This window comes from Lutjanus erythropterus, chromosome 11 (genome assembly GCF_056507025.1).
Source record: "Lutjanus erythropterus isolate fLutEry1 chromosome 11, fLutEry1.hap2, whole genome shotgun sequence".
Classification (NCBI taxonomy): Eukaryota; Metazoa; Chordata; class Actinopteri; order Lutjaniformes; family Lutjanidae; genus Lutjanus; species Lutjanus erythropterus.
This window is the reverse complement of record NC_139327.1, coordinates 25,050,813-25,074,124: the sequence shown is the minus strand read 5'-3', so window position 1 is coordinate 25,074,124 and position 23,312 is coordinate 25,050,813. Positions and strand designations below refer to the sequence as shown.

Sequence of the window (23,312 nt, the reverse complement as noted above, 5' to 3'; positions counted from 1 at the left end):
GTCATAATCCGTAACAGTTTTGCTCTTGAGCTAAAAAGCAAGCTAGTTTCAGGCTGATCTGTGCTTTATTCAATTATTAAGTAACCGTGACACAAATAACTCTGTACTTGAATGACAACAAACAAGTATTTGAAGCTTGAATATCTTATTTTTCTGAGGAAGCTGGCAGAGGTGAACATTTAAAAAACAGCACGAACGTTTTCTCAAAGCCCCTGTGGACAAAAGCTGTAGGATTTCTACTAACATAACCACAAAATATAACATCAAAAATAAAAATCCCCATTTTAACTGGTTAATGTACTACTTACTGTACCCTTGACAGGGTAAACTTAAAAACAAGCTCGTTTCTTCTGATTTCAAGGTGAATCTGATGCAGTGGCAGGAATTAATAACTACACAGTCAGTCTCGTTAACTTACGTATAGAGGCATCAGTATTAAACTGAAGACGGTCTCATAATCAGTACAAAACTATTTAATTGAAAACCGGCAATCGTGGCAATAAAATCGTGGCAATCGGCAATAAAACCGGCAATCGTGGTGCCAAATGGGATCTATAGCAAAGAGGAGTGCAGATCAGATCCATTTCAAGCAGCCATGTTGCAAACTAAATGGGTGACCATGACACAGCTGCTAGTGATTACTCAAGAAGCGCCAACTGACGGTGTAAAACAATAAGATACACAGTGCAAAAAGTTTGAAAAACACTGCTCTAAAGTATTTATTAAATTAAGACACTTGTCTTATTAAAGACACAAAAAACAATTTTCAAGTACCTTGTCAAAATGACAAAACAGAGCAAACTGACAGTTTTAACTGTAAACATGATCCTTTCATACAATCCAGTCACATACAATATATACACTACAAAGTGTCAAACACAGAAATCCTTTCAAGATGAGGTTTATAAATTGTGTCCATTATTCAACATGCAAAATATAGAAACTCAACATTAAATAAGATCAACAAACATTGACTGAATCAACCCTTCTAAATTAAAGTAATATAAATACACCAAAAGATTTCACTACTTTAAACTTGCATCTTCATGTGGAACAGGCTGCTTAGGACTGACGTCATGAGGTATAAACTAGTTAACGTTGCATAATTTTCTCATGATACCAAGTTGAGTATAATAGTATCTGTGCTTGGAGCATGCAGACAACATCCACCCCCACAGCTCAGACGAAAAATTCAAGTGCACTTATTGCCTCGGTCTCCATCTCCGTCTGTCTCTGAGCCACAGCCTGAGAGAGGAAGTCAAAGTCGTCCAGGAAGTTTTCTGTGTTGGGTTCGTTTACGCGAGGATTCACCTGCGACACGACAACTCCAACTCCATCCTGTCCATTGGTGAGCATCTCGAGGAAGCCGGTGCTGTCCGGTGAAAGGTTGCTCGCTGTGGTTGCGGGCGAGAGCAGATCCGAGAGGATGTCATCGCAGATGGAGCCGTCGTAAGTGCTTGAGGTGACTGTATTCGGAGAGCCCAGGTCAGTGCTGTCTGGTCGGAGGCCGGAGGCTCCATGCTGTTGGCCCAACTTTTCATTCAGCTTGGCGAGCCTCTTCTTCTTTGCCTTCAGCTTCTTGAGCAGCTTGTACCTGAGGGCTTCGGTGTGGCTGAGACCTGCAGGAACCTTTGAGGACTGGTGTTTCTTTGAGGAGGATTTTACAGGAAGTGATGTAACGGACACCACCGAAGTGTCCGTTAGGGATGTTTGGTTGGAAATTACAGGTTGAAACAATTTAGGTGGGATGCTTGAGGTCTTAGCGCCAAAGGCACCGTACATTTCTGCAGCTTTTGGTGGGAGACCGTCACTCTCCTCCGTCCTGAGCTGGGGTTTTGGGAAGCATCCTCCAGGAATCTGTGGTCTTCTCACGGGGTTGGGGGTAGAGTGAGTTACAGGACCGGGTTTTACTTGCATGGCACTGGTGTGGGCGGGTTTATCAACTGGCTTGTGAGCTTGGTGTACTGGGTGTTTGCTGAGCAGGTACGACCAGTGGGTGTTTGGATGTAGTGTTGGTGGGACTGCTGAACTTTTAGGAGCAGCGGACGAGGGTGAGGTGTTGGTAGAAGAGACGGGGGACACTTGCTGTGTGGTTTCAACAGATGGCGTGTCATCCTGACCAGGAGCCGCAGCAGTTGATGGTTCATTGTGGATTACTTTGGAGGGCTCAGATTCAGATGCAGGTGGTGGGGCTGCTTTGGATGAGGCCGCTTTTTTACTCGTTTGTCTGCCGACGGTTTTGCCTCTGGCAGCTCCTCTCCCTCTGCCTCGTCCTCCCCTGGCTCCAGGCACAAATGTAGGATCACTAGAAGAGTTGTGATCAGATTCAGAGCTGCTGGAGGTGGTGGGGAGCTCATCATGATGGCTGGGAGACATTCCACCATCTATTACAGCTGAGGAGCTATCCAGTGTAGAGTCAGGTATTTCTTTCTTGTTGGGAACGCTCAAAATTTGAGTTTGTCCCTCATCGTTTACAGGCTGCATTTCTGAATCGACTTTTAATTCCACCAGCGTGAGCGTGATTATGTCATCATGTGAAAGGCCCTCGAAGGTTTCGAGCAGCGTCGTGGAACCTATCGATGTGTCCACACCGGCTGTGACCGTCGTGTCCATGACGCTGCCGTTGTCTTTAGATGGCGAGAGTGCGTGGACGATGTCGGTGTCATCGTGAGACACGAGAACAGAGTTATCCACAGTGTGAGCAGCCGACAGCTCTTCATCCGCTGTTAAATCTTTGGCATCTGGACTGGGGTTCATTTCCCTTTTAGATGGGGAAGATTCAGCAAAAGTGCTGGAGGGAGAACAAGCTGGAGGCTCTTTATCCTCCTCCACCTCCCAGAAGACAACGTGGATCTCTTCAGCAGGGACTGGGAGCTTTTCATGGGTCTTACATTCCGGATGTTTCAAGTCGTCATACTCCAGCCATGATCCTGTGAGGGAGCGATTCAACAACACACGGTTACAACAAAATAAAAAACATCACATGCAGCATTAAAGTGATTATTTGAAGTGGGGTTGTATCAATAGTCAGTGTGTTACCTACAGCTCCTATTCACAAACTGGGGCACAAGTAAAAGTGATTTGCAAAATAAAGACACCGACTGTGTGTGAAAAACATTTTAAGACTCAGACTCTCTCAAATTCAGCCAAACATTGCAGATCAATGTGCGTCCTCTCAACCTTTCTTATAACCTGTGTGGAGTATTTCATAGCTTCAAGTGGATTTTATGTGTGTGTGTGTGTGTGTGTGTGTGTGTGTGTGTGTGTGTGTGTGTGTGTGTGTGTGTGTGGAGGGGGCTTACAAGCATGAAAAAAAAATCCTATAACAGTGGGTGAGTGGGTACATAGCTGACACTGAACGTCTCATGGGGTACAGGACTGTAAAAAATGTGCACGACACTGACTTACAGTGGATGGCAGCCAGCACGGTCCCAGTTCAGAGGAGCAGCGCGAGTACTAATGTTTAAGTCTGCACGATATTCAAAATAGAATATTTTTACTGCTTTACCTTGCTGTCAGACAACCTATTTTGAGAGGAAGCTGTTATTATATTACCCAAATACAGCTCTCTCCAGAGCAACCAGACACCTTTGGCAAAATCAGCTACTTTACCTTGCAGAGCACTGGGGCTGCTGATCTACTGGTGCTGTGATCCATTAGTTTGTTTGTGTAACTGTATGACTACAATGTTTTAAAGGGTTAGTTCAGATTCACCCAAGTCACACAACACCTCAAGCAAACTAACAGATCAAGGCAGCAGTAGACCAGCAGCTCCAGTGCCCTGCGAGGTAAAAATGTTGATTTCGCCCATTAACTCTGGTTGAGCAAGAGAGTGATATTTTGCTCATATAACTGTGGTTTCCTGTTAGAAAAAGTAAAGCTGTGAAAATATTCTAAATATAGCACACTTTTAAACGGATACTGTTTTTTTTAGGGGGTTAAAATACATTTTGCTGCTGACCCTGTCCACAGCAGTACATTGCTTTGCTGCCAACACCGGTACGCGAGCTGCTCCAACTTGGAGGTGTGTCTACCGCTATCTATTATAAGTAATACACTGACTTTGAATAAATATCTCCTGCGACCCCATTTTAAAAAATCCAAACTATCCCTTTAATGAAGTGCCTCACTGAGACTTATAATCTCTTCTACAAGAGCATGTTTGTGAAAACATCAGCAGCACAAAGAAAATAACAAAACATAACAGACAAATAATAAAACACATAAAACGTGGAAAGATTAATCACATGTTGGTAAAACCTTAGCTGACAGATAAAATCTTTATAAATGGCTATGAATTAAGCCCTAAATTGCTGTTGTCTTCTGTATTTTAACATTGCATGAACTGTCCAGCAGAATGTGCTGTTGGCAAACTACAGTGTGGAGGAATACAAATTCATGTGACTCAACTATCAGCCCCAGTGTTTGTGGTTTTACACCAAGTGCAAATATAACTTACAGATCAATAGAGAAGCAAAAAAACAAGTTCTTTGACATCTGACTTCAATAATCCGTTTAAAATTACTGCAACAAATGGCAGCATGCAAACCAGGCTGGTAGTGCAAGCTAATCAACAGAGCTACATTTTATCAGTCAGTGGTAAAGACCTGGTTTATATGTCATATAAGATGGGAAAAAAAAAAGTAATAAAAATCACTGTAAAAGTCAATCTTAAAATACCTACCATCTGAATTACAAATCCAGGTGACAAAGTGCTTAAGCTGCTGGTTGTACTGTATGACAGTGGTGATGGAGTGGCGTTTCCCCTTGAAGGTGAAGGTGTAGGTTTTGACATCATTGTCAGGAAGCCCCCCCACAAAGTGCAGCTGAAACACTGGAGGCACTCTACAAAAAAAGACAAAATAGAAAAAAGTGAAGGCCAAGGCAAGACTGCAAACTTTGTACAGCATCCTCTGTCTTGTTCTCACTCCTGCTCAATGTACAGATGTGATGTTATTATTACAATGTGTGTTCTGTTATAAGATGTTTACATTTAAAACCAACTGTGGACATTAAAATCAAAAAAGATAAATCTGTAATTTTTCACACAGTTTCAGTGTTGACACACAACTGACTTGATAATCTGGAGACAATGAAAAAGACACAGTGCCCCTATAGAAATATTAATCATTTAAATGCTAAAACTGCATATTAAAATGACTTTAACAACAGCAGCATATTCGTTTCCACAGAGGTGGGGTCACCAGGAAGTCTAGTTGTATCAGCAAGTTGAATCTGAGACTTTTTAATGCCACCGTTAAATGTAATTTAATTAAAGGCTAATTTGGCTATAAAACTAAACATCAAATGTGAAAATATAGCCACATTCTCTAAGTGGGATTAAAGAGACAATAACTGGTTGAGTTAAGGACTCACAGTCTCTGTACATGCGTCACATCCTCTACCAACTGAGCTACCAGACTACCAATGTCAGTCTTGACCAATAATCATCCTGTAAATTCCAATAATTCTAATCAGTGTAAAACCTTTGTTAACGTACAACATTTTTAAGACTAACAATAGACACATTAACTGTTTGATTCTTACCTCTCCAGCATCATAGTCCTCGTCTGATTCTGCTTGAAGCACACGTTGCACGGGGCCGAGTGAACAGCGTGAAGTGGTCGCCAGTCGGGAGAAATATTTGTGAAGGTGGGAAGAGTCTTTGCAACCCTGAAAAGTAAGGAATGCAAGTTTTAGTTTTATGCAGATTTCACTAAAGATGAGTTATTTTCAAGAGTGCTGTGGTCAACCGTTCCTAATAAACTGAAGGTTAAGTTATCTTTCAAACAGAGTATGCATCTGAAACTAGGGATGTTAGTGATTAATCAACTGATTAAGTGCTGTTAAGAACTTAACCAATTAAAAATGTATTAATTAATGATGAATCAAAAAACAGTAATAACTGTGCTTCATTTGACATAGTTTTATCTGGCAGAGGCATTTTTTGAATGAGGAAACTTAAACTTAGAATGACAAAAAATGAAAATAATGCATTTTATATCTTATTAATCCTTAACTGATAAATCAGTTTTAGCATTGTCAACTATCAGTTAAAGGCGGGGTGTCCTGTTCTTATCCAATAGCACTATTTATCAAAAAACAAATCTGAATCTGCCCTGGCTCTGTAAATGGGAAACAAAAAGTGACTTGGACCAAACCACATCTCCAGAACAGTGCATCCCACCTTTAAGGACGATGCACAGAATTTTCAACCCTATCAGACACAATGGGCCTCATGCAAGAACCACCCGTATGAACAGACATGTTCTTAAGCGAAGTGCACGAGTGATTCAGGAGAACTTGTCGCATTCACCAATTTTCTTGTATTTTGAATTTTCTTTCAGATACAAACAGAATTTCCATGTGGTCCCTATGTGCAGTCGGTCTGCTAGTATCCAAACTGAAGTTTTAAACTAATGACTGAATATTTCAATAGTCTGAACACATTCTGAACTTCATAATTATCCTGTTTCACTAGATTTCAAAATATAATTGTAAATTTACATATAAAGCCTATCGTCATTCATTCAATGATCTTTCATTACCTGCTGTCAGGTGTATTGGCCACATATCTGCACATGTAGTCTCTGTCAAACAACCTCTCTTATTCTGTCCTCTTTCTGTGTGATGAAAACTTCCCCTTAACCGTCTCCTCTTGCTGCAGTCATCAACCACCCCTCACTATCGCAAGTCTTTTTTTTTTTTCCTTTTCCTCTGAAGTCATTTTCAAATCGAGACATTTCTTCTGTATTTAAGCGACAGTCTGACTCTCCGGCAACACAGACTTAACAGCAGCCCCTTTTCCTGTTTCTCTGCTTTAGCAGTTCTTTTAACTTCACTGCTGATGCTGTTAAGATGACAGTTTTTCCTTTATGAATCTCTGAAAGCAGGACGTCCCAACTCCAAACTCTTTAAGTTCTTTTTTTCTTTTTGACACTATTTTCACAAATGAATGCTTCCTGACATATGGGGCAGGAAGCAAGGCCATATATGGTGTTATCGGGGTGTTAATTATGCTAATTTACAAGTCTCACGCACGCGCAGGTGGATAATATACAGTTATCTGAGGTTACAAGCGTTTGTTGAATCTTATGTGACGTGTTTGTATGAGCACTGTGTATGATAAAAGTAAGACAAATTTAAGATAAGAATATGAAAATGTTCTTGCATGAGGCCCAATATGTCCCATCAATCCACCAAATTAGTACAGAGCTGTTTATCACCTTAATCAATGAGTTGATTAACAGAAAACAACAATTTTCATCTTAACTTGGTGGTTTGGTAAATTCCACACTTTTCAAGATTCCCATTTCTAGACATCTCAGTAGATATTTCAGGTCATATTTAACTTCTGAGTACAAATAATTTGATGCTTATTATGCAAATAAATTATTTAAAATCCAACAGTTAACATGTATGTCACGTTCTGACTGTGTATGTACACCATTATGTTGCCAAATCATTAACCAGAAGATTGTAGATGGCCATTTGGGATCAGCAAACCAGCCCTGATAAAAACTCATGTACTGTAAACTAGCTGGTGCTTCCTATAGTTGTATTATTTTCCCTTAACATGTTGAATAAAGAATAATATAATATAGTTCCTGTCATTTTAGTCTTTTATAAATAAGAACTAAAGATGAATTGGAAAACAGTAATTAAATATTCATAGCATCTTAGCAGCCCGCCATTGTGTCCATGGAAAAGACGATGCACGCAGCCTCAACGCTTTGGTTTTCTTATCCAGAAAAGACAGTTCATTTACTTTACGGTAACAATGTCAGAGCATAATGTTCAGATAAGCTTTATATTAATGTTATATGTAATGCTATGTGTATATGAAATTCAAGGATACGGCTGCATTTTCTTTTAAACTGATTTGAGAGTCTGAATTGTATATTTTAAAAAAAGAATAGGGGCAATAGTCTGAAAACACACATTTTTTCCAGACCTGGAAATTACTAAAACCAAATTCCATACTTTCCCATAGTCCAAAGGAACAGTGAAACAAACTCTTGTCCCAGGTTCTTAAAAATTAGAATTTTTTTTGTCTCTTTTAAAGCATACGCGTATCATTTTAAATTCAATCCTGATATGTTTTGGACTGATGGTTTGACAAAACAGGCAATATGAAGATGATGTCCCCTTCAGCTCTGGGGAACTGTGATGAGTATTTTTCAGTATCGTCTGGCTTTTTATGAACTCAATGAATAATCTCCATAATAACTGACAGAATAATTAATTCTACGAAAAATCAAGCACCCTAGAGTCGAGTCTCTCATAAGCTTTTAGTTTACACCACCACAACGTAAGGTGTCTAAGTTTGTGCAGCTGGTATAGGATGACAATCGACTTGTGGAAACATCATTCTATATCAAATTACCAAAAAATGACCGTGCACCGTTATCCTGAGGAGAAAATTTCTACCACTAGCAAAAAAAGCAGGGACAAAACCTCCTAAATGACTTTCCCTTTTCTACATCAGACATGTTACTAATTACCAAAACTTAATGAACTTGAGAGTTTTAAGCCATTTCTAGATATCAATCAACAATCCACCGTTCACAGTCACTTGTGGATAAATGAGCCAATGTGCTGAGAGATTACAGAAAAAAAAAAGCCTCTTATTAAAAGGAATTTATACCAACTTGTATTTAATGACTCACTACTTTATATATTTCCTTCTCGCTCTCCAAACAGACCCGAGGCAGAGTGGGACCTCATCCAACTGATATAGTGAGCCATGCATTTGTTCCCAACATGATTACTTCCAACACAAATACTTTCTCCGTGCTTTCAATCTCTCAAGCGAGTTCAAAAAGACAAAATGCTTCTGTGAATCAAGGACAACGTGAAGTGTTTTATCATGCAGCTCATCCCCTACCTTTCTTTCATGACAGTTTTGCATTCACCGCACTTGAACTCCCAGTGAAAGGTTGACTGGAACAGAGGCTCCACCCAAGAGTCCATCATGAGCAGAAGCGGCAAGGCAAACACCGGCGTTTCCCTCTGACCTGAAAAGCACAAACATGCAGCAGTTAGAGCAGGATTCAGCAACCTGCAGCGCCTCTTTTGGCTCTCTCCAGTGACTCCCTGTGGCTGTTAGGGCTGGGCAATGTGGATAAGAAAGAATTAAGGTTGGGAGATTGGACGAATACGTATCGTCTATCGGCGATGGGATGAACTCATCACCAGTTGCTTTTGTTCAGACAATTTTAGGGGTGATACTTGTCATTTTATTTTGCTCATGTAACAGTCTGCAGAGTGACAGCCGCTGCGCCGCGCCGTGCTCTCATCCAGCGGCGCAGCACACACCCACTCAGTCGGACCGTGCAAAACCAAACCAGAGTTGGTGATTGTTGGAAGAGTGGACAGACTAACAAAGGCGGTTTTGGCGTGTTGACATGTTTTTCTGTCGAGTTTGAATGAAGTGTGTTTCATGAGGAGTTAACCAGCTAATTAAGCTTGTCTTAGTTCAGTAGAAGAGAGAAACTTAAATTCAGAAGGTGTACGGATGTATTTCTCTGTTTAAAGGGGAAACTAGGAGTGAGAACATTTAATTTCTTGACACTTTGTGAGTTTATTGTGTTTACTGGATGTAGTAAATGTATGCAGCTATGTAACAGTGAATTCGCTGCTTGCACACGTCTCAGAATATGATGCATTACTGTAGATTAAACCAGCCAACAGTATGTAACGTTAGGGATGGGCAATATGGGGAAAAAAAGTCAAACATCACAATATTTTTGCCCAGATACCTTGACCAACCTTTAAAATCAGGAAAAGTAAACACTTACGCCACATCATGATATAAAAATATCTGAAACCTAAGATGATATCTAGTCTCATATTACAATGCTGACCTAATATCGATTTAATCAGAGTTCCCACACATTTTCCATGTCAAAATTTCCGTACTTTTCCCAGACTCAAATTTCGTTGGATTTGGCCAAAAACGTAATGATTTTTTTGTACAGAGGATTCTGTGTCAAGACAACAATCCTTTTGCCCTCGCATATGGCTTACAATCATCTCCTCCCTCATATCTGAGCCGTCAAACAATTTTATATTTAGGTTTCTTTTCTCTTTGGGAATCCTTAGTCAACCAGGCTTTATATTTGGCATTGCCAAGCTAGCCCTCATTGTTCATTCATTCATTGTTTGTGTTAAGTTCTTTGATGGGGGAATGTCATCCATCTTTCTGCAAACATCTCTGACCAAAGAAGAAATAAACTGACCAGCACAACCTATACTTTTTTCATACTGAATATATATTATTGTTCCCATATTTTTGTGGGCTGTTCAATAAGAAATTCTGAATTTTACTTTCAGAAAAAAGAATAGGGCCAATAGTCTGGAAACACAAATGTTTTTCCATACTCTCTTCTTTTTCCGTATTTTTCAAGAACAAAACACTTCTCATAATTTTCAATACTGCGCAGGAACCACGTATGCTGCACAGCCAAAGTAGCTTTGACAAAAAATTATATGGAAATGAATAAATTGTGTGACAGTAATAACAGGAGGCTGAGAGAGTAGAAATAAAGAGAGCGGCTATGTGCACAGTCACTACATACACGTTTCCTCCCTTATTGTTTTTTTTTTTAAACATTTTAAAAAAGGAGAAAGGATTCTGACCCCTGAGTTAAAGCATCGTTACAGATACGAGTGCTGGCACAAACTGTGGTTACACATTTTCAGGTAATTTAAACAAATTTAATCTGTGGATGAGATATTTTAGTGTTTTAGAGCTCACATGTCCACACAACTGAAAAAGAAAATGTCTCTTCTGCCTGTATCTGAACTGTCTACATGGCTTCCTCCTGCACTATCCCCGTCTCCCTCTCTATTTTCAGTATGCAAAGAGTGACAACCACTAAACACGTTTTCCCTCTTTCATATAATGTTAAGATTCGGCTGCAACAAATCCAAGCATGTCCAAACCCGTCGCTTTCTGTTATTAACAGTTGATAATGCCTGCTTTGAAACTTCAAGATTTGCTCTTGTTTTGCATACTAAATGGGATCATGACTCAGTACAACCACAAGTGAGGAGATGCCAAATACCTAAAAGCACAACACACCAAAGTAAAAACAAAATGTCTGAACATCTTAAAAGCGGTCCAATTTACATATTATATAAGCTATGTGATTACATTCTGCATGAAAAAAACGTGCCAAAACAAGACAGACTACTCCTTTACACACTTCTTTTTGTCACTGTAATCTGTTTGGCAAAAAAGTGGCATTAGGCTATATGAAATCTAATATTCATGAACAGAAGGCTTGAGGGGCCCTGGGAGCATCGTGTTGTTAAGTTTGAAAAGCATTCGCTCAGACATCTCTCCCTTTGCTCACAGTCGCTTGGCACAATTTGCATATTGTTCGTGATCTAACACTGGTTTCCTGTGAGTGCTGGTGGCGTCAGAAATACAGGTTAAAGAAATACTTTATTTCTTTATATCTATTCTATTATTCTCTACAGCTGTGTGGGACAGACTGCTCTTGCTTCTGCCACCTCAAAAGGAAAAGTACATGTTCATGAAATTTACTCAAAAGTTCATTTACAAAGACAGATAAATGCTAATATTGGAGGGAATAAACCAACACAAGTTTGACTGATATTCTCTTGAATGCACAATAAAAACTAGAACTACCACCTCAGTCAAGTTGCTGTTTACATCCAGGTCTGTCCAGATTCAGATACTGTATTAACTGAAGAGATGAGAGATGCAATACTTGCAGTTTTCTTGGCCGATTCCGATTTTTTTTACAGGTCTGACCTGCCGATCCAGATTCTCAGAGAACTATAATGGACAGAATACGCAAACATTTTTGTAACTTTTCTTTAATGTAAAATTAAATTGGATGTTCATAATAAAACACTGACTATTAAATGACTTAGATTTTCTCCAAAAGCGCTCAAGGTCACAGGAAGGCCTTTTATATCATATTGAGATAATGCACCGATCTCGTGGGAAACTCGATTTCAAGTGATTTTGTCGAAGTAGATGTAGAAAAACCAGAGACTGGTGCAGTGCAACAGCTTGCTGCAGTAAAGCTTTGCAGTGAGAAAAACAGAAGCTAAACAAGTCTGGATGAGAAAATGTTTGATGAGATGCATCAACACATGTTGTTTATTTTTCAGCCAGAACTGGAGGTGAGATTTTAACTGTCAGCCTGTGAACAGCAGTCTGCTGTTGGCTAACATCAGCCTGAAGAGCTTGAAAGTTTACTGTTGTTAAGCGACACCGTCAGCTGCTCCATCTCCTTGTAGACTGTCTATATTATCTTTGTCCTGTTCTTGGAATCTATTACCAACGCCAACTTCACGCAAGCATGTGTCTGAGTGTGTGTGGCTGTGACGTTACTGCCTCTGTCACTGTGCACATGATGTGACCATCACATTTGTGAATAAGACTGGTGCAGAGCTGGATATGTGACGCTGACTGGTCGGTCGATCAATGCATGCCTAATATTAAATGAATTTTTTGGTGAAATGGAAGTTTACATTATATTGCCAGTGTATTTGTAATTTCCTGTGAGAAGCATGCAGTCTTCATTTGAAGGCTATTTTTTTTTACAGAGGACTGACAGAGAGCTGAACCTTATGATGTCAAAGTGAAGTTGACCTCACTTCATTTTATCCTACTGGATGTGTGTGAAACTTTGTCCTAATAACCATTTCAGTTCTTAGTTATGGTCAAAAAAGTGTCTTGTGAACTTAACCTTTGACCACCAAAATCGAATCAGTTCATCCCTGAGTCCAAATGGATGTTTGTACCAAATTTGACGAAATTCCCTCAAGGCGGTCCTGAGATATGGCTTTCACAAGAAGGGGACAGACGGATGGACAAACGGCCTTTTTGACTTGTATTCAATTGAATACAGAACAAAGACAGGATATTCAATGTTCAAACTGATAAACTATTTTGTTTCTGGGTTTTTTGGTGAATATACACTATTCTGAATTTGATGCCTGCAACACATTACAAAAAAAACTGTCATGGGGCAACAGAAGACTGGGAAAGTTGTGGAATGCTCAAAAACAACTGTGTTGAAAATTTGAAAGGTAAACAGTTTAACTGGTAACAGGTGACGGTATCACGACTGAATCAAAGGGCATCCTCAGCAGGCTCAGTCATTCTCTAGCACGAATGGGGTGAGATTCACCACTTTATGAAAACCTGTGTGGTCAAATAGTCCAGCAGTTTAAGAACAACGTTTCTCAACACACAGTTTCAAGAAATTTCACCGTATACAATCCATAATATCATAAAAATCCAGAGAAATATCTGCATGTAAGGGGCAAGACTGAAAACCAACAAGAAAACCAACAATGAATTCCTGTGGCTGTTGACCCCTTCAGGCAGAACCACACTAAAAAAACTTGCATAATTGTGTAAAGGATACTTCATGAGCTTAGAAACACTTTGGAAAACAGTTTCTTGCTGCATCTACAAATGCGAGTTAAGACTCCACCATGCCAAGTAAAAGCCACGTATCAGCAACATCCAGAAAAGCAGCTGACTTCTCTGGGGCCTGAGCTCATCTGAGATGGAGTAGAAAAGTGTGCTGTAGCCAGATGAGTCCACATTTCAGACTGTTAATGGAAATAATGGACATTGTGTCCTCTAGACTAAAGAGGAAAAGGATCAACCAGATTGTTAACAGCCCAAAAAGTTCAAAAGCCAGCAGCTGCGACGGTATAGGAGCGTGTCAGCGCCCAACTGTCACATCTGTGACCCCATTAACGCTGAAAGGTACATACAGGTTTTGGAGCAACATAAGCTGCCATCCAGACATCTTTTTCAGACGTCTCTGCTTAGAGAGTTCAGTACTAGTGTTGTTGAGTGTTGTTAAAAGAAAAACTGATGCATCACAGTGGTAAATGTGTCCGTCACAACTCTTAGAATGTGTTACAGGCAACAAAATAAGAACGAGTATATCTTTACAAGAAACAATAAAGTTTATCAGTTTGAATATTACATACCTTTGTACTGCATTCAACTGAATATAGGTTGATTTAAGATCTATTTTTACAACGAACCCCTTAAATTAACCTCATCAAACAAATGTCAAATTTAATATCTGCCCATTTAATCAGTGTATATTTAATGTGGGCAGAGTTGGTAACTGTGAAATTATGGCTCTGCTACTTTGCACACTCTCCACACCAAGTTCAGAGAAAGAAAGACAAGATAAGAACAATTAAGCAGCAATGTTCACAAACTCTTCTTTCTCTTACCTTTCTTGTCATGTATAACGAAAACGTGCTTTGAATAGGACACACTGCACAGTGAGAATAAACCTCAGGTATGGCACATATCCATTTAGAATGCATTTGAGAAGTAGTATTATCCCCCGATACCGGCACTCAGATTTGGTGACAGCTTTTTGGCTGCCACTAGCCAAAATTTGAACAATCCCTTGATAATGAATGTGAAAACCTGCATCTACAGTATAAAAGTCTTGAATTTCATCTGAGACTGTGGGTCAATGGAAACAGACAAACAGGTTTTAGGCTGGCGCAGGGCGTGTCTTTGGTGTCTGCACTTACCCAGTTTGCAGTGCAGTTTGGGCTGTAGTAGTTTGAAGACTGACATCCTGAGACTCTGTAGGTCTGCGTCGGCCTTTTGCAGCACATGCTTTGGTACCCTCACAACGCCATCTAGACAGACACAAGTTCAGATAAGTGAAGTGCACATAAAATAACTGAATTACATTATAAAAAATGCAAAGATTATTCATCAGTAAATGAATTTAAAAGGCTTTTTGGAGAACAGGATTTGAACATTTTCTTTGTTAGCAGTACTGTTTTTCACAGAAGGATGGCAGTAAGATGAGTGCAAGTGCAAAATTATTTTCATTTCTTGCAAACAAACAGAAACACGGCGTATTCACAATTAACACTTGTGGTATCCAGCAACGCAGATCGTTCCAGTTTAATGCACCCACCTGCCAAACATCTGCCTCAATCCCTGTTCAGTGGAGGTAAGTCATATTGCTGATTTTCAGCGTTTTTAACAGCACAAGGTTCCATTCAGCACCGTGACGCTCAGAGCTGCACCTAATGATTACTTTTTAAGCGATTAATCTAGCAATTATTTTTCGATTAACTGATTAATCTATAGATTAGGTTATCGATTAATCGAACGATAAAGATCTAAAGATAAATATCAACTTGTCTCACTAATATTTCAATATTTTATTCAATAATCCTGAGAAGTAGACATGTTAGAATGATGATAATGATTTACAGCAACAAATAGAGCTATGAAACATGTTAAGTTTATAACTCATCACCATCAAACCTTCACTGAACTGAAAATCAGTGACTTAAAACGTAAACTGGTTATGACAGAGTTATTTCATCACTGGAGTCATATGCAGGTAAGATGATCAGAGGCAGTGTGTTCTGCATCAACGTGCGCCACAGAAAATACGTTTTGCCGTTTTTCCAGCAACTGAAAATGAATGCTGGTATGACAACGAAACATCTAGAAAATCTAATTAAAGTGGTTTCTACTAACAGAAACATGCTCCACGTGTTGATAATCCTCATATATCGTGTTTGGGTGCTGACAGAAAGGAAATTGGACGATTCTGCTCTGCGGGAGGGACAGGTTGCTCGGTGCTTCACTTCCAGCACCCGCATGGAGCAGTGGGTCCTGCTGTGATAAGTCACGTCCAGTTTGTGGAGCTAAAGAGGGAAAAACTATTGCATCTCTGTCTAAAATAATCCCACTCACTTCATGATCGAGGCAGGCCCTCTGCAGCTTGTTCTCCGAGTGAATCCATGCTCAGACCAGGCACTGCATTTAATAATGACGTGTTCATAATCAATGACATCAACGAATCGCCCCAGCCCTACACCGAGGTGGCAGAAGAAATCTCTGGGTTGAATATCGTAAAACCTGAATCCTCTTCTTCAAACATGGTTTAACTAATCCAAACTTTCTTGCTTCATCAGGCTAAAATGATCCTGTTAATTCTCATCCAGCTAATTTGATTTGGGTTTGAGGATTAATTTGTTGATCCTGGCTGAAGTTAACTCGCTGCTCATGATTGCAGCCAAACAAGGTACGGCAATAGAGGCATGTACATAAATCCCATGTTATACTAAGTTCTACATTGTGCTTAACTAGGGATGTTAATTATTAATCATTAACCACCATTAAGAATTTAATCAACTAAAACTGAATGGATTGATAATTAATTTTGCCTCATTTGACACTGTTTTATCTGGTGGAGGCAGTTGTTGAATAAGGAATCAGACTTAAAAATAAAATGAGAAAAAGAAGCATTTTGTATCTTATTTATGATAAATCAGCTGATTGCATTTTAAACTATCAGTTCAGGAAAGTGGACAGATTTGTAACCCAATGCTTGGCAACGTTTCCACACTACAACAGTTGTTATGTAATTTATTATGAAAGAATGTGAATGTGGTTAGCTTTTAAAGGGATGTTGTGTTCAAGGTTAAGTAGATTTAATTTCAGGGCTAAATTGGTGTTTGTTACACAAATGTATTTACTTGTAGCTGAGAAACTTATTCTGATTAAAAACAATTTATTTAATCAATTTGAACAAAATCTGTTGTCATAATACAAGTTGAAAATCACACATTTTACTGAAATGCCATGTTTTCAACAGTCAGGAAAGTTAAGGGTACTTTTCTGTTTACTTGTATATATTATCATGTGTAAGTACTCAGTGTGAAAATTACAAAAATATTCTAATATGTATATTCATAATAACACCAAGGACTTCTTAAGAATCTACAACTTGTCACCTAAAACTCATCAGCCCTCTAAAAAAAAAAGCAGTTATTTGTGTGTGAAAATTACAACAAGGGCTTCACCCAAAAACTTCTTAGTCATGAACCAAACAGCTGTTAACAATCCTGCACTTTTTGGGTTTAAGGACTAATTACTCAGAAAACAGCTCCAATTACACTGTAATACAGCTTTGAACAACTGAAAAATCCACACTGGTATGTCATCAACAGTCAAAGCAAGCTAACTCGGTATGAAGAGCGGGGCCCTGGGCACCTGAAACCAAAACAACCTGCATGACTGGATACCACAAGAGGCATCTGGGGAGAAAAGATAAATGACTCATCTATTTAAATGACCTTAGAAATTTAAGACTGAAGAAGCACAGTAAAGCAAAGTGTAATATTTCTATTCAATATTAACATTCTGTTGATTGTACATGCAATACTACAAAACAAAAACAGGGCAGACAGTCCAAACTATCTGTAGATCATCTGTTTAACTTACCTCTGCCAGGCTGCTCATGGGCTTGGACAGCAGCGCAAATGTCTTCGTATTCTCTCATCAGCCTCCAGACAGACGACAGCTGAGGTTCATCTTTAGTTTTACATTTTCTCAAGGTCTTACAGTTTACCAAAGCGACAAGCAGTGAGTCCAGCCAACACAGGTTGTTGCTGTTCCTCCAGAAAAGCTGATTCGGAACAGGCACAAGCTCCCCCAACTCCGACAGATCTTCAGTTTCTGATTTTCTGTCCTTACATGTATTCCTGTCTACAGCCAGCGATATCTGTCCTGTCCTTTCTGTCTGAGCATTGTGCTGAGACGATGGAGAACTGCCTTCAGGTGAATAATTCTCCTCACAGCCTGTGTTCAGCGCCTCAGGAGGAGTCTTCACCTGCCTGAGGTCATCCTTCACCTCCAATATATCAAGAGCACCACGGTGAGGAGATTGTGCAGGGTCATCCCCGTCAGCAGTCAACAAGGCATCTGATGAGCATGGCAGGTGTCCAGCTGAGACCAAGCATGACGGAGGAGCAGGAATAGCTGGTTCCTTATCCCGAACACCATCCTCACTGTGTGGCGAGTCCCATCCTGTTGTCTCTGCAACTGAGGAATCTCTGTGGTAGCCATTTACCTTTTCACCGTCTGTCTTGGGCGCTGCGTCGTGGCCATTACTGACAACGTTTACAACACGCCGCTCTGCTTGACTGATCAGTGTGTCAGTAACGCTTTGTAGCCCAAAACTATCGGGTTCACTTGATCGCAGACGTTTGCTTGCAGGTTTGATCGACTCTTCCTTTTCCAGCGCCAGGGCATTCTTTCTTTTGTTCCCAACTGTGGGTTCCACAGGATGCAAGCTAGCCAAAACATCCTCCAAGGACCGGCTGACCAGAGGGAAAAGGCACTAAGAGGAAATGGATACAGGAAGGTTAATGGCATAATTTTGTTTTTGTTAGTCATCACAAACATGTTTTTGGGCCGAACTCGAGAATTCATGGGTTAATTATAACAAAATTTCACACAAATGTCTAATAGGATACTAGCAGTGCTTAAGAGTAGCTATTAACTGTACTTTGATCAGTAACTGTAATTAAATTACAGTTATTGATCAAAGTATTGGTGATTTCAAAGGGGTTCCATCAAAATATTATTTTCGTGTAGCCAGGCAGAGATCTGAACCCTATTAAGAGCACACACAGTTATCTCATAATGTTGTTGTGCTCAGGATGCTTCACCAACCCAAAACATCGGTATGTGATGCCCTGGGAACGAAACTCGACAATCAACTATCCTTCTGGTGTGCTTTCAAAAGGCTTGGACAAATCCTACTGATTCTACCTTTAACAGCGGCCATCATGAAACATTAGTGTTCAGTTGGAAGAGTGCGTGTCAGAGTGAGACCAAGACTTACCTGTGGGTTTGTGCAGAGAGTGATTGAATCCTGCAGGTTGATGCGATAAGAACGCAGAGCATAAGTCAAGCCCCTCGAATTGCACCATGGACAGTACTCCAGTGAACCAGCTCGTTCCTGAACCTTTAAAAACATTTAGATTAGATTAGAAAGATTGACTCAAAAATGTGTGAGGAGGTTCACTATTTCACATTTAAACCCAAGACATCCAGTAGTTTTAAAGAACATGCTAGATGGACATAACTTACATCCAAGTTTAATGCACATTGAATTTTAGCTTGCATTTCTATCAGAATTTGAGATTTTTTTTTTTAAACCAACTTCACTGCCATATTTCAGCATCTCTCTCATTTTTTTAAAATTCTTCCAATTATATTTAAATACACTTTCGCACACGTGCCAGTAGCAAAACAAAATTAAGAAAGAGGATTAGGAGAATACAAGTAAAAGTAAGAACTTCTACAAGCAATTGTCAGGTTTTAATGTTTGCCTTTTTTCTTCTTTGGCCACAGATTTTTCCTCAACATCAGTGTGACAGTTTAGTGAAGCTGAAAGACACATGTGAAGTGGAATTTTATCAGAATCAATGGGTGTCAAGTAATTATGAAAGTACATGAAACTTCAAACAGGGATAGTGAATCATTATTTTCTTTCAAACAGATATACTTGCAAGAAAAACATTACATGTAGTACACAGTTTCTCATATAATGAATCTTTATATGTCAATCTTTGACTCGACACATCATTACCAAAAACTTTCGCCTTTTACATTCAAAGATTTCCGTTTTGTGTTTTGTTTTCGTTTGTTGAATTTGGATTGGTACTGCTTAGTCACAGTAGTTTTCAAATTCAATTCAGCTTTGCACAAGTGACAACAGCGAGTGGAAAACTTGAGCTCTACTGACTTTTCCCAAATACCCCGCCAGTGGTGAGGCCAAAGCCCCCAAACCAGTGTCTTCACCAGTCAGTGGCAAACCACTCCTGCTCTTCGGGTCCATAGCCGTCCGCTGCCATTCAGAAAATATTACCATGTCACTGCAACCTGGCTCACCTCACCGAAGTAGCTGAGGAGAAAAATACAACACCCCACAGGACATTTGTCAACCAAGACCATTCTGTACTGTTTAGGTAGTGCTAACTCTCCCTTTAATATCACTGGTTATATTGCAGGAAACGAGCAAAAAGCTATATGGCGACGTTGTATTTACAGCATTTTTGTATGACAGTAATAAAGTAAATCTGTAGATTCAATGTACTGTATCAGTATATCTTTATTTAGAAAGAGCTTATCATTTGAATTTCTACAAATTAAATGAAATAACATAAAATGATGTGTATCATGATTGGTGCTGAACAATTAATAGAAATATTATTAAAATTTCAACATGGCCAAGTGCAATATTCAATTTTATTACATATTTTTACATTTTTCAGTGAAAATTACATGCAAAAGTTACCATTCCCGGTAAACTTATCTGACAATCACAATATCTGTCAAAATGATCAAAATATAATTTTTCAATAGCCATATCATTCAGCCTTGATGGGAATACACTTCAAAGAACTGGACCATGAGATAATATTAGGGTTGCAAACTGTGTATTTTCCTTAACCAGTAGTTGAAAATGCTAACAATCAATTTAACCATTAATCATTAACAATTAATAAGATACAAAACATTTTTTCTAATTTTATGTTCTCAACAAATGGTTCCACCAGACAAAACAATATCAAATGAGGCGCAAGATGATTTATACCATGAGAAAACAGAAATCTGTCAACAAAGTTTTTTCTATATTGTTTATGCAGTTAGAACTTTCCATTAGTTTCCCTTCTTACACAGAGGGCAATGGCAACACCTTGAAAAATATTTATATTTAATAGCATTTTCAATACCACAGGGGAAAACTGACAACACTGAGGGCATAAAATTTTTGACTTTTTAATATAAGATAAACATAACAAGGCTGTAATGTGACAACAGGAAACCTGACCAATTAGAAACATTGTTTTTTTTCCTCTTTGATCAAGATCAAACCTTTAACATGAGAACTGTCTAATTATCTGATCTTGGAAATGAAGTAACAGTAGTAGTAGAACAGCTGGTACCAGTGTACTGATACTGTGCAAAAATAATGAGAGTATTTCAAATAATCAGAAAAGTTATATTGATAAATCGATATTTCTGACAGCGCCGCTGTATCTGTATGTTTATTAAGAAAGAAATTCTCATTTGTATTTCTGCAAAATTACATACAAAAATATGAAATGGTGTATAATATGATACAGGAATTAATTCATTGTGCCCTCTCCTTCTGCACATTTGCCTGCAGTTTGGTCTATATTAACTATATAAAAATTGCAGTGATTGTCTGTTCTGTTTTTAATTAACAGTTTTGCTAATATCCATTTAAATACATAAAATAAATAAACCAATACCCAAGCAGTTTCCTTCTCCATAAAACTAGCCTGAGGACAGATGTTTGTAGGCACACACGTACACGTGGAAGCACCGGGCCAGCTACAGTATGATCTGTCAGCTGGGCTGAAGCACAGGAGTCTCAGTACTGAACTATTAGAACAGCACTGAACAGACAAGTTCATTATACATAACAACAACATTCTAGGTTAGAATTAGTGTCAAATAATTTTGTGAGACACTGGCGAGTAAAGGATAAAATATAAAGCTGACAAACTCCAAACTGACATCTCCAAAGCACCAGATACACTAGACTCCATTTAGGAGAAAAATTATGTAAGACGAGGCATAAGGCTTATTGTTCCATTAACTAGTTAATGCACTGGCGCTATAATAACTTTGGTTTATTTTGAAAAACAGTCAAACTTACGGTAGAACTAAGAATTAACGAGCCCACATAGTTTCATTGACATGCACTAACTAAACGATCAACCACTGCACCTGGCTGTCGGCTAGCATGCTAGCATGCCAGCCTAAAGCCGGGCATTATATCTGAGCACTAGCGAGCCTTATTTTCAGCTTTCGTGAATAAAAAAAAATACTTACCAACTCCGAATCTAAATTGTATTTTAAATTAGGATGCTGATCAGCGAAATCCATCCACACAGAGTTATATTTATAAACCCTTGCCTGTAGAAAGAGTCCATGTGCATCTTTCTGCCAGTTCGTGTCACAAACGTTCTTTTTCCGCTCGACGGGCGGGTGTGCAGCGGCCTTTGTCTTCCCCCTCAGACGGACAATGGTTCCGCTGGCCCCCACTCGGTAGGTGACGTGAACTGCAGCGTCCTGTGCTCAAGTTATTGTTCATGTTGCTAAATGTACGTTTAGCAGGCACTGCCCATGAAACCAGTACTCGTCACTGCGATACATAGACGCGTTAAAAGAACTTATCTTTAAACGCGGAGGGGCATTTACGCACGTTATTAATTATCATCATTAATATTAATGAATTGCAATAGGCCTATGTAATTATCATTATTTTCTGTATTAGAAGCATCATTTTTAGAAGAGAAATATAAACGTTGCATTCCATGTTTTTAAATTGAAATTTATGAACAACTTAAAAGTAGACTAAAAATATATTATTATTATTATTATTATTATTATCATCATCATTATTATTGGTAGTAGTAGTAGTAGTAGTAATGGTAGTAGTAGTAGCCATTAATAATGACATTGCTAATCACACAATGGTTTTAAACTGGTTTAGTCAGTTAGTCAGAATCAGCAGAAGTAATATATTAATATAGTATTTATATCATGTAAAACAGAAGACCAGCCAATCTTTCCCACTGTTGAAGATGTAAAAAGCAAAAAAAGAAAGTTTTTAGGGACCAAAATGATGAACCAGTTATCACAATTAAAACAAATTATCCTAATTATTAGTCTAATAATTTTCTTCTCTGCTACTTCAGATATACTTACAGCATTAAGTCTCCTGACATACTTTTATTTTGAATTACCAGCCTGTATTTTTTTTTTTTTTTTCATTTACTTATCGGCTTTTCTTAATAAGGCAGACTATTTCTTTATTTGTTTTGTAGACCTTCTGTATGTGGCTTCTTGACAAGTAGAAGGGTGGAGTTGGTTGGGTGGGGGTGGAATGGGGGTTACATATGTCCCTCACTCTGGTTCTATAATACAGCCCAGCAGCTCTCACACCTCCTGCTCTTGTACCCCCCCCCCAACCAACACACATTCACAGACATAGATCTCCCTCCACCCAATCCCGCCTCTTGCATGTGCCCTCCTCCCTTAAGCCCCTCCTGTATCTGCTGCTCTCCTGTCCTCTATTTTCCTCTTGATGACAAAATGAATTTGCATATTTTTCCCAGGGAGCTCTCATTAGAATGCATAAACCGGCCGCCTCCTAGCCTCATGAGCAGGCTATAGCTTTCTGCCGTGGCATCTCCTGATGCAAAATGAGACACAGACAGGCAAGCAGCATCACAGGCAGACATGTGGCCTGAGTCTGGGTTGTGATTGGCATTTGGAATCAGTTCATCCTTCCCATTCTTAATTCAAGGATAAGAATAAACTCTGTGTCAGCCATTTTTCTTTGTTTCTATAATAGCTGCTAAGCAGAAGCATATTTATTAATAACCATCTCCTCATTAACTGCATATAGAAAGCATTAATA

General features: G+C 39.1%; 1 protein-coding gene across 1 annotated transcript; it reads right to left on the bottom strand.

The window, feature by feature from the left end:
• Positions 1-1,154: 1,154 nt before the first annotated feature.
• Positions 1,155-19,745, bottom strand: uspl1 (ubiquitin specific peptidase like 1). The gene is made up of 8 exons (XM_084729791.1): positions 19,599-19,745; positions 18,693-18,815; positions 17,288-18,185; positions 14,563-14,673; positions 8,888-9,017; positions 5,548-5,673; positions 4,685-4,845; positions 1,155-2,930 (listed from the first exon to the last, which is right to left on the bottom strand). Exons 1-8 carry the CDS (start codon positions 19,722-19,724, stop codon positions 1,180-1,182), a joined length of 3,426 nt encoding a protein of 1,141 aa, XP_084585917.1. The 5' UTR covers positions 19,725-19,745; the 3' UTR covers positions 1,155-1,179.
• Between the last annotated feature and the right edge of the window lie 3,567 nt (positions 19,746-23,312).

Excerpts from the sequence above, each read along its gene's own strand:
- uspl1 (XM_084729791.1), bottom strand. The coding sequence starts at position 19,724 with ATGGTAATATTTTCTGAATGGCAGCGGACGGCTATGGACCCGAAGAGC. Across the intron at positions 14,674-17,287 it reads CCATGAGCAGCCTGGCAGAG|ATGGCGTTGTGAGGGTACCA; the intron begins GTAAGTTAAACA and ends GTGTCTGTCTAG. Across the intron at positions 4,846-5,547 it reads AGGACTATGATGCTGGAGAG|AGTGCCTCCAGTGTTTCAGC; the intron begins GTAAGAATCAAA and ends CTTTTTTTGTAG.